The following is an 11,815-nucleotide window of genomic DNA, read 5'->3' as shown; positions in this document are numbered from 1 at the left end:
GGATTGCTGCTTAGCAGTTTTGCTATCATTTGGTACAGAGCACCTTTAGAGCCACAGTACTGCTGTTGTTTTGGAATATGTCCCTCAAGCCTCTGTGCCATCCAAAACATGCCTGAACTGCTCCCAGAGCCACACTGGAAAGCCATATAACCTTATTTTTTGTAGATGCTCCTGAGATGGTCATCCTGCCAGATTCATGCCAGTCAGCTGGACTACGTAGCTGTCCCCTGGAAGAGGGAATTGTCTCTTTATTACTTGTGAAGCCTTTTCTCAACTCTTTGACTTGGGTTCTTTGGTCCTACAAAAACGTATTAACAATAAACGTAACACCCCCCCACACACACACTCATTCTGTCACTGATTTTAGTTTTTCCAGAAAAGCAGATGTTTGTTAGGTGGAGTGGTAGGCTGGTACTGAGTCCACACTGTGCACAGAACAGGACGCTAACGCATGCAGGTGAACCCCCCCAAAATCAATTTCCTGTGTGACTTTGTCTCTACCCCTTCAGCATGACAAGGTCGGTGTTTAAACAGAGGTCACACACTGTTCCTCGGTATCTTGTAAAATATTTTTACTTCTCTTGACCCGAATAGTAAGTCAGTACTCTGGATGATGTTGCATGTGTCTGTATCAAGATACAAACAGACCAGACTGTGTACATGAAAATTGTCTAAAGAGCAGCTTTTTTAATTATTTACAAAATGCATATCCAAAGACCTCTTTCCGCAGCCGTACTAAGAACAATTTCCAAGAGACAATTTCCATTTCCAATTCCAAAGCACACTTCTAAGCAGTACAGAGCTCAGAAAGCTTTCTCTTCACTTGAGGCTGCACGAGTAGCATTTCTCAAGGTGTAGTTTCCTGATCGGCTAAGTCCCATCTAAATCCACGGTGCTACTGCGGCAAGCGGTGGTCCTGTCCCGCTAGTGCTTGTGTAACTATGGGCTTGGCTGGATTATGGAGCCGACTCAGATGGACACTAACAATTTGTTGCAGGATTAATTTGCAGCTGGATCAATGCCCTCACCTGTCTGACTGTATGCCCATGGGAGTGCTCATGTCCACACCTGCCACCGTGTCTCAGCACCGGCACACACTTAGATCGGCTTGCGCTGATCATGAAACCCCACCCTGAGGCCGCTTCTTGGCTGTTCTAGCTCCGATTCACAGAAAAATGCAGTCTCAGGCATGGACTCCCTACCCTCCACGCTTACATTCGGTTCAGTCTGCGGCTTCTGGTGTTTTCCACTGTCATTAGACAAAGGGGCATTTAATGCCTCCATTTCTTACTCTGAATGAAAGGCACTGATCAGTCTTAGTCACGTAACTGCCCACACATCAAAGGCGTTATCGTAAACCACTTAATTTCTAGCACTCTGTAATTGCATAGTCTGTTTCACCCACACGCTCAAAAATGCATGTGGCGGAGGGCTGGTGCTGCGAAGCCCATCTCCCACAGAAGTGACGGGGAAGAGGACAGCATGAAAGCGGTCGGTTACGAGCAAAGGTCAGGGATGGCAGCAGGGTTCCGCCCGCTACGCACGCTCAGAGCTTTCGCACGCTTGCTCTCGCTGTGCCAGGCATTCCAGTTTTGAACGCGGGAACAAAGCCGCTCTCGCTTCTGCAAACCGCGCGCGGGAAACATTCGCCGTGGAAGCGAGGGTGCACTTCGAACAGCAGGCTCTCGCAGCTCGCCAGACCCACCGGCAAGCCCTGCTGCTGCAGCGCGGGCCGGCGCGCACCCACGGAGGCGGCCGCGGCCGCAACCTCCCGGTCCGGGGGCGGCTGCCCTCCTCTCCCGCCGCCGCGGAGAGCCCCACCCCGCAGCCCCCGGGCCTCGCCACCGCCGCGGCGCGGGCCCGCACCCCAGGCTCCCTCCGTCCCGCCCGCCAGGCCTCGCGCCCTCCCCTCAGCGGCCGCCGAGCGCGCGGGCGGGGGAAGGGCGGGAGGGGAGGGTCAGGCGCCCGCGCCCGCGCCCGCCGCTCCCTCGCGAGAGGTGCAGCTCGCCGCCGCCGCCGCCGCCCCGCGCGCCCCGCCCCGCCCCGCCCCCGCGCGCCGCAGCCCCGCCTCGCCGCTGGGCGCCGGGCGGGCTGGCGGGGGGAGGGCCGCGGGCGCGGAGCGCTGCGAGCAGCCATGATGGTGGGTCTCGGGGCGGCCGCGGTGCCGGGGCGGGGCGGGCGTGTGCGGCCGGGTCGCTAACCTGTGCGCTTTGTCTCCCCCACCCTCCCTGCTGCCGGCCGTGCCCCTCCGCGTCCCCCCGGCCCGCTCCGCCTCCTCCTCTTCGCCCCCAGCAGGAAGGCTCGGACGACGGCCCAGATTTCCTCTCGGAGGAGGACCGAGGTGTAAGTGCCGCGGGGAGGCGTTAGGGACCCCGGCGCCGGGGGGTGGGGGAGGGCGGGGTTGCCCCCATGCCCCGGGGGGCCCCTCCGGCTGCTGCCGGGCCCGAGCCCGCTGCGTGGGCGCCAGGAGGGAGGCAGGATGCCGGGGGGCGGCAGGCAGTTAGGGTCCCGGGTGTTGGTCTGCTGGGATCTGCTAATGTGGAAGCAGCACAGCCTCCCTCTGAAATCAGCGTCTACGTGCCGGGGTTTTGCCTGGGCTTTTTCATTGTTCTGTCACCCAAGTTTTGGAAGGACAGTTCTTTCATGCTTTTGTCGGAATAGCTTGAGCGGGGTTGTGTGTGTTGCTAGAGATGCATATTCTCTCTCTGTGTACCCTGCCCTGGTACGTGCCTCCCCCCCCCCACCCCCCCGCACACCCCAGATTGTGCCGTGGTCCTGACCAGGTTGACCAGCCTTGTGGAGAGCACCAGGTTCCATCTTTAATCATGATTAGGGCCTAGGTGAGAGAGTCCTGCCCCCTCTTCTCTCTTTAGGCCCCAGAGGTTCTCCCATAGATAACAAGGGGACGTTTACATTGCAGGTGCACACTGCATAATAAACTCTTTATTGAAAAGAAGTTCTGTTGTTGGGACAGGATGCCATGATTATGTTTCTTACTGAGGAAACCTTTTTCTCTGCCCTGCTGTTTCTGGCCTTCATTTCTCTTCTGACTGCTGTATCCATCTTTCTTTAATTTGCCTGCCTCACTTAAGCAACAAATCAGCTAATCTAGTATAATTTATTCAGACTGATTACCCCTGTCGGTTAGTATCTTGAGAAAGACTGACTCCGAGCAAGGTAAGAGAGCAGCTTCTGGGTTGCTTAGGTTGCCTTGGTTATTGAAGTGGCTACATCCAGTATATTACTAAAAATACAAAATCTGAAAAACACTATGTTGGTGTACCCTATTGTCATGCATGCCATATTCAAGTGTCAAATAATAATGTTAAGTACTAAGTGATTTTTGACTGTATGGATGTGGTAGGAATTAAGTGCATTTCATGTTCCAATTTATGACCAGAAATTAAAACCAGAATTGTAGTATTGTCTTAGGCAAATTCTGGCCACTCTAGAGCTTTCGCCTTTAATTATACAGCTACTTTAGTAAGAATACTGGATAAAAAAGAGAGAAGGTGGAAATTGTTCTCCTTTGAGCGTCTTCAGAACAAGGACTGAAGAACTTGTTAATTATGGAGTTGTATTTTACATAGGTTGTCCCTGGTATTTAGGAACAGACATTGAAGTGCACAGTTTAGTTGTCTTTATCTGAAGGGGCAGGTAGAACATAACAATGCAGATCCGATCCTGTGTGAAACTTGTTTGTTTCGTTGGTTATTAGCTTTCCCTCTAAGGCTACAGGTAGTGAGAGTTCACAAGGTAATTTGAAAGCCTTAAGAAATCTCTTAGCAGGCTTGTTTGTGCTGTTGGACAACTTACATCATCTCAGTTGGCCAAGTGCAGTCTTTTTTTTTTTTTTCTTTTCCTTCCCCTCCCTCCCATTTTAATCCAGCACTGAGGAATTAAAGCAGAACAGTGTCCTTCTCCTTTTCCTAATTTTTTTAGGTTTCTTATTTTCAATCACTCTGGGTTTTTAACTTTTTCACTGCTGTGTAAATCCTTGGGGTTAAAACACAGGTTGTTATCTGCATGATTTTGATTGTGATACAGAAAATCTAATGAAAAGCAATACTGGCAGTCTGTTCATGAATGGATTTGCTGTGCTTCAAAACCATGACTTTTTTTTTCTTAGTAGCAGTAGTAAAAATAAACAGCTTCTCATAAAATGTTTCCATGGTTCTGATATGTTGCCTTCCTCTGTTTGCGATTAAAAAACGAGTAGGTCAAGCCTTTATTTGAAAGCATGGATGGCAACTTCTGGTTAGAGTAATTGAGCTTTTAGTTTTGGAAATCGGTACTCTTTCCTCTCTAGAATTCAGATATTGCTGTGACAACTGCACTTTTAACTCTTCAGAATCATGTTGGTCAGCTACAGTTGTGTTAAGTTTAACATGGGGGTGATGGGATGAAAAGAGGGCTGGAAATTATGCTGATGCCACATAAACCAGTAATTTTCAAACAATTGTGTTATACCATATGGAGCCTTTTCCGGAAAACTGTAAAACAGAGCACTGAGAATCATCTTTGAGGAAGTAGCAGTGGGTGGTCTGTAGAAGGAACTTGTTATAAATGGTCTGCATAAAATGAACTTGTGGGAATTGCTTTTCTAAATCTCTCTTAGGAAGATACTATTGAGTTCTCTTGAAGTAACTCAGTTCCTGTTGGGTTTTTTGTTGTCTCTCTAATGTAAACAATACATGCTTTGAAAGGTGGTATAGCATTGCTTTACTAGTACTGTCTTGTGTATTTTATATCTATACAAACTATAGCCGACTTGGCTAATGCTCTTGTCTACTTCTTTAGAGGAAATGAGCTATCCCTTAGAACAGGTCTGCTAGAAACAATGCTGTGATGACACTTTGTAATATTTTGTTGTAAAAGTATTGTTTGTTTCCCTTGTTCTGTGTATTTATCTGCCTGTAAAGAACCCACTGAAGAAAAGGTCCTTTTTCTCTAACAGTTTTGAAAGAGCTTAGAGTATAGAAGTTACTGTTGTTAAAGGATGACATTACCTAGGAATGTAAGGTTTGGTTGTTTCCCTTGTCTCTACCAGCTTCCTTCCATTACCATTTGAAGTATAATTGGTCCTTGAGCAAGAGCTTAGGTGCTAAATCCTCTCCTTGCATTTTCTTCTCTCTTAGTACTGTGACATCGCTTAGCCCTGGTTTTGGCTTCTGGTATTTTCCAGACCCTTTGAATAAACCAGGGACTATCTTGGCATAGCATAGGAAACTGTAAAGCAGCTAAATTAAGTTAGCTTTTGTTTTGCAAGTTCTTCAGCATGTGTGTACAGCACGTATCTAAGCATAAAATTATAGTGCTATGTGGTATGTATTAGACTGGGGGACGACGACGACACAGACACACGACAAGATAGAAAGGGACTGTATCCCACCTCCATTTTTTCCAGAATTTAAGGTACTTACATTTCAGTTTTCATCCAAATCAGGTTTTGTAGCATGTTATTTCTTCGTTTTTCTACTCCCTTCGTGACTAGAAAACCATCCATTGGTGGCGTTTTTCTTTTGGAAGTAGTGATGAAGAGATTGCTTAAGTTTGTTGTGTGATGATGATGTTTGTGAATATAATTCCCAGTAATGCAACATGAACCATTGTGTCACATGAATACATTTGAAGTCCTTCAACTTTCTGATTGTCTTTGACACCTTTCATAAATGCTTCATTACTGTTGCAAATGAAAATGTTTCCTGTTGACAGTCAGGCTACGCAACATAATTTAACATATGATTAAACTCTTCAAAACTGTTACAAACTTAACTCAGTATAAGTCAAACAACTAGTCCTTTACAGTTGTATGTCACTAGTGAAGTTGTCATGTTTAGGTAGTTCTTAGTTTTCTCTCAGCACAGATAAGCATTTTGTTTCTAAAGTTGTGCACAGTGCATATGGCCAGGGTGTGCTGCACTGGAGGCTGCATGTGCACTACTGACAAACTTGAACAGCTGTTATGCTGAATCCTAGAATTTCATATTGTACCGCTTTTTAAAAAAAGGAGGAAAAAAGCATTTTAGTAGAAATTTTTATGACCTGTGAAAGACTACAGAAATACCATTTAGATAATCCAGATTATTTGCTGAGATTACTCTGTTTGTTAATGTATTCTGGGGGACCGGAGAAAAACAAACAGTACCCCAGACAGTGTAACCACTAAAAACTTTTTTACAAGCTGAAAAATGTGGTGTCATGACATAAGGCAGACATTGGTATGTCAGATTATATTTTTCTTTCCTAAATTAGATGTTAAGCACATTGGAAACTCAGTAGGAGCTAGGAGATTCTGCCTCTGAGAAGTGATCTGCAATGGATCGTTGCATGATAATAGGCCTTTGTGTGAGGCAGTGACCCCCTAAACCTTGCGAAAACAAAACAAAAAGCGATGCCTGAATCACATGTGTGAATATGTTACTGTGTGGTGGTTTTAATGATTTTCAACTTTGCTGTAAGGGAAAGCTATTACTAGTTGTGTAATAGCTATTGAAGTGTTACATTTTGCTAGCCTAGCAGAATATGCTAGACTGTATGATTTTGGTTTACTTTAATACACTAATTCTAAGATATAGTAGTCTGGTTGCTGCTACATAAGCAGCAGAGTTGTCTGTGCATTGAGGTTAACAAGACAACTAGAGTGGGAGCTGACCACTATGATTTAAGATAAGGATTAAGATAACTGGTGGAAAACAAGATGTGGCAGTTGATGCTTCTCTCCTAGTGCTGCTCCAGTGCCTTGCAGCGTTACCTTCAAAATCTGTGTCATGTGTGACCTTTGTACGGTGTGTTGCCAATACTTAAAGCGGTTTTGTACTTGAGTACAGACTTCAAAATGCAATCCTGAAAAATTTTGTGGGAAAAAGTCTTTATCTTTGTATGGCAAAGTATTTTCACACTGTGATATTTCTAGGAAAAAATCAGCATCCAAGAAAACACAGTGTCTCAGTAAAAAGTAAGCCTCATGAGCATGACATTGAAATATTTTTTGACAATGTGATTGGAGAAGATTTCAGAGTTAGTCTTAGTACTTGTAAAAATATTCTGAATGTCTGTTGATTGTGATGATTAAATTGTCATGGGACAGATTGCTCTATAACAACAAGGGTGCAAGGGTGAGGGGATTCAAATTTCCATTTGGGGTCTAGATGAGGTTATAGTTTTACCAAGTACTGTTGAAGCCTTTAATCCAGTTACTGCCAAACGTTGCATTGCTCAGATAATCTTCCAATTTTTCTATATTTGATTGTTGTCTCATTTTCTTTTCGATGTGACTTTGGAATTATTTTGTGAGAGAGTTCAGGTTTCACATCTTGTGGGAAAAAAAAATGCATATTCCTTGTGCTTTTGCCATTTCTCATGCTGATTTTTAAGAGACTGAAATCTTGGGTTTGGTTTTTTGTTTGTTTATTTGTTTTCCAGCAAGATATTTGCAAGGAGACTTAGCTCTGTGAAGTTCAGGATATTTTTTTTTTTAAGCTTTTTCAGTATATCATGGGAAATGTTAAACAAAAGAATAGTGTAAGACAGTGTGAGTAAACCAGGTCTTTAATAGCTCTTGCTTCTTTGAAATATAGAATCACTTTTCTCCTTAAAAAAGTACCTTTACAACTATTAGTATCTTTATAATTACCTTTACAAGTACATTTACTTACAGCAGGTTGTTGATTTGGGGGAGTGGGGGGAATGAAGAGAAAAACCTACTGAACTTTCTGCTGTCTGTAAATGTACTTTGTCTTGACCATCTCAATTACTAGCAAATTAACAATACAGAGAAATGACAATAGTGCACTAACAAGGAGTACGGTAAAGGAAATTATGTGTATGGTTGTGTGTGCCATCAAGGAGTACTACTGGAATTTCTTTTTCCGCTGGAAATAATCTTTTAATGTTGGGGTTTTTTATAATCTATCTTCAGTCTTTAAGGATGTTCAGCATTGCAGGATCAGGGTTCTTCTCAAGGGAAGAATAAGGGAAATATAGTTAACTTTTTTTTTTTCCCCTTAAGCTAAACAGGTTTTTCTTTGTTTAGCTTAGAGCAATAAATGTAGATCTCCAGACTGATGCTGCTCTGCAAGTGGATATCTCAGATGCACTCAGTGAGAGGGACAAAGTGAAATTTACTGTCCATACAAAGGTAAAAGCCTGGGTTTGTACACTGAATGTTTTCTTAGTTATATAGAAAAGAAAGTTTGCTTAAACTGTTTATTGAAACAAGTGTAACACAATCCAAAGGAAATGAGAAAGTAGCATTATCTCATGTTTAAGAGACTGTGTAGCTGCAGTGCTTAAGAAAAAGATGGCTAAGAAGTTAACTCTTTAGAAAAAAGTGATGTTCAGTTTTTTGTATTGATGTGTGTCATGCCATTCCCATGCTTATTAATTGGCCTCGTTGCAGGTAGAATCATTAATATACCTTAATATTCCTCAGTATAGTTTTTTATTAGATTAGCCATGGTTTCAGATTCTAAAAATATATTTCATAATGGAATTACATTCAAGAATCATTTTTAGTTACTGCTTCTTTATGACTTCTTCTTTTTTTAGATTTGAATGTTTATTGATCGCAGAATCACAGAATAGTTGAGGTTGAATAAAATTTCTGGAGATCGTTTAGTCCCATCTCCTCCCTCACTCCCACCATTAAATCAGGGTGAACCAGAGCATATTGCTCAGGACTTGTCCATTTGGGTTTTGAATATCTCCAAGGGCGGGGACTCCACAACCTCTTTGGGCAACCCATTCCAATTGGTTGCTGCACTAATTAAGATGGGGGTAATTATTGCTCTATGAAGTTGTTTTTTGTCAAATCCTTAGTTGGATTATTGGATTATTTTTACAGGGATATTTTTGTTGTTCCTTCAAGGTGTTTTTTATATAGTAATGAAAAACATTTTGGTTTTTTGGGGGTTTTTTTGGTGTGTGGGGTGGTTTGGTTTTGGTTTTTTTTTTCATTATTCTTCCTCCTTTTCCGCTTCTAGAGTTCCTTACCAAATTTCAAACAAAATGAATTTTCTGTTGTCCGGCAACACGAAGAGTTTATTTGGCTTCATGATTCTTTTGTTGAGAATGAGGACTATGCTGGCTATATCGTAAGTATTACAGTTCTTTTGGTTTATGCGCACTGTTTTCTGTGGACAGTATCAAAAGTACTTGTGACTGCTTTTAAATGCAGTGGAAATGGCAGATGTTCATTCCTTCTGAAGTCAGATCAGATGCTCTAATACTTCCTTTTATGCAATTACACAAAATTAATAGTTGAAGCAAGCTTGGAGGAAAGTTACTGTAGTTGTCATATTTTCTTGCCTTTCACTCCTAAGGAGTGAGTAGTTTAATCTGTATCCAAGTGTATTTTTAGTCCACTGTGTTAAAAATGTGGGAGATAGGTGAACTGTATAACTTGGTGGTATTGTTTTTGCAAGCTAATGTTTAACTTAGTTACAAGTCTCATGTTGCCTTTGTTTTAGCTGGAATGGCAGAGTGCAGTAACTGAGCTCTAGTAATTAGACTTTTCCAATTTTCATTATGAAGATCAGAATCATTTTACCATAAATCAGTTGGAGGGGAAAAAAAACAATGCAAATGCCATCTAGAACTACAGAGAATCTTAATACGCAACATAACAACTTATGGTTTGAAGTTTTATTTCAGGCCTCCAGGGAACAGACATCCCAAAATAGTCACCTTATGATACTGCCTATTAAAAATGGGTGCTGCTGTTCATACTTTAATTACAAATAGGAATATTTGTCATCTTGGTGTGGAAGTTAGGCATTCATTTTGTGTTTGGGGGGGTGTCTACTGATTCAGAAGGTAAACATATATTTCTAATTGACTAGTGGGTACATTATGATGAATATAATTTGTGATGTGTCGTACCATTCTTGAGCTAGTCTTTTTTTAGTCAGAAAAGCTATTCGAAGTGACTAGGTCTTCAGTGTGTAATAACTAGTTTCAGACAGTTGACTGCATAGACACTGGATTTTTCTTTTTTGTAATGCATTAATGTAATGGGCAATTATCAGTGAACTAAAATTTAAGCATAGTTTAGCTTTGTTCTGTGTCCCTTTACTGATAGCAATTCAGGATTAGTTTGACTGTGCTGTTTTCTCTTTCAATGTTAATATACTATATTACAAGATTAACCTAGAGACTTGTTTACTGTGTGCTTTGTTATTTCAGCAGAGGTATCTTTAATGTCAACAGTGCTGCAAGAAAGAACTAGTGCCTACAAACAATATGGAATTTTTTTTTTGTTTAAAGTTTTGGGGAGTTGTAAACGAATGGTGTGAAAACAATTGTGGAATTTTTTTTCTTTAAACAAGAAACAATCCTTACCAAATAAGCTAACTCAAAACTAATTATAAAATAATGATTTCAAGTTTTAATTCATTGTATTGGGAAAGCTAGGTATTATTTGGTTTCTGTTGTAATTAAACTACCAAAGCCACTAGATAATCCTTTAGTAATCTTCAAGGACACTTGGCCAAAATTAGTATAGTAGTGCAGCATGTCTAACTCATGAATGAGAGAATTTATCCATAAATGCTGTAATGAATGATGAAAGAGAGCCATATATTAAAAAGCTGCAGGCAGTTTACAGTTCCTGTACTGAATGGATGTTGTTTGACTGAGAAGATGAGCAATTAAAAAAAAAGAATTCAATTCCAGATTCCACCAGCACCACCCAGGCCTGACTTTGATGCCTCAAGGGAGAAATTGCAGAAACTTGGAGAAGGGGAAGGATCAATGACTAAAGAAGAATTCACCAAGATGAAACAAGAACTGGAGGCGTATGTAGACTTGATTACTACTTTTTTTTTTTAATCCCTCAACTTTTAATGCTGTTTGCTGTCCCGTGTTTCTGATTTCACTGTAATGGTTCTCTGTGAGGGATAGGCTTGAGAATCCAGTTGCTACATAACCAGGGTTATCTTAGTGATCATGATCAGAGCCATTAGGAAAATTTTAGAAATAATTTCATGGAAGATCTTCTGAAACAGGAAAAAAAATCAGCTTGTTCTTGAGCATTCTTTTATAAGGAAAAAAATAGTTAGATCCATTTCTTCACAGAACACCTGCAAAGGGAGGAGGTAACCTCTATCTTTTTAGTTCTGGTGTTCCACATTTTATAAGCATAATCAAACTTTTAAGTTTTATACATGTAGTGTTTGAACTAGGGATTTTTGCATGTGGTTGGTACTGTAAACATAGATGCCAGCCTTCTGTTCCAAAAGAAATACGGAGATTACTAGAAAATACTTTTTTTTTTTTGACACTCCCTTTTTTTTGCACAAGGAGAAAACTCCTGAAATACTTCCTGAAAATAGTATTTTCCCTTACTGTGAATTTAATGTGTATTGAAGTATCTGCTCTAAGGCTTTTTGTTCCATATTAAGTTACACAGTGAAGTTTCTCCTTGCTTCATCCACTTTCCTTATCATGCATTCACTTCTTTGATCTTTTTCCTGTCATTGGTTTCAGTTTTCAAGTGTATATTTACGCTGCTTCTAGACTGCTTCTATCAAGAGCTCTGAATTGGCAAGAAAAGTACATAGAACTCTTAGAACTGCTGCTTTCTCTCCGAACTCCAGCTGCTGTGAGCAAATGTCTTAAAAAGCTCTGTATTAGTGTTGCGTACAACATAATTTGTAGCAGAGTAGATATACACTTCATATGCAGAAAACTGGAAATTAGCAAAACACTATAGATTTTAAAGAATCTGTGGTTTTCCAGCGGCCCTGATCATGATTCTCTTGTGGTCTGGTTAGGGGTTGGATAACACAGAAAACTTTGGGTTTCTTCTACTGCC

General features: G+C 41.5%; 1 protein-coding gene across 2 annotated transcripts in view; it reads left to right on the top strand.

Annotated features, from left to right (window-relative positions):
• Nucleotides 1-2,036: 2,036 nt before the first annotated feature.
• SNX6 (sorting nexin 6) overlaps nt 2,037-11,815 on the top strand; it is a 29,457-nt gene continuing 19,678 nt past the window's right edge. Inside the window, exons 1-5 of one of the 2 annotated variants that reach the window (XM_072866239.1) lie at nt 2,037-2,140; nt 2,296-2,343; nt 8,036-8,140; nt 8,985-9,095; nt 10,675-10,796. In XM_072866239.1, coding sequence (XP_072722340.1) covers nt 2,135-2,140; nt 2,296-2,343; nt 8,036-8,140; nt 8,985-9,095; nt 10,675-10,796 — 392 coding nt within the window. In that variant the 5' untranslated portion in view covers nt 2,037-2,134. Of the gene's footprint in view, nt 2,141-2,292; nt 2,344-8,035; nt 8,141-8,984; nt 9,096-10,674; nt 10,797-11,815 lie in introns of both variants that reach the window. The other variant, XM_072866238.1, reaches the window with a different exon arrangement.

Source organism: Ciconia boyciana, chromosome 6, assembly GCF_034638445.1.
Source record: "Ciconia boyciana chromosome 6, ASM3463844v1, whole genome shotgun sequence".
Classification (NCBI taxonomy): Eukaryota; Metazoa; Chordata; class Aves; order Ciconiiformes; family Ciconiidae; genus Ciconia; species Ciconia boyciana.
Note: the sequence above shows the minus strand (reverse complement) of the source record. Positions and strands in the feature narration are given on the sequence as shown.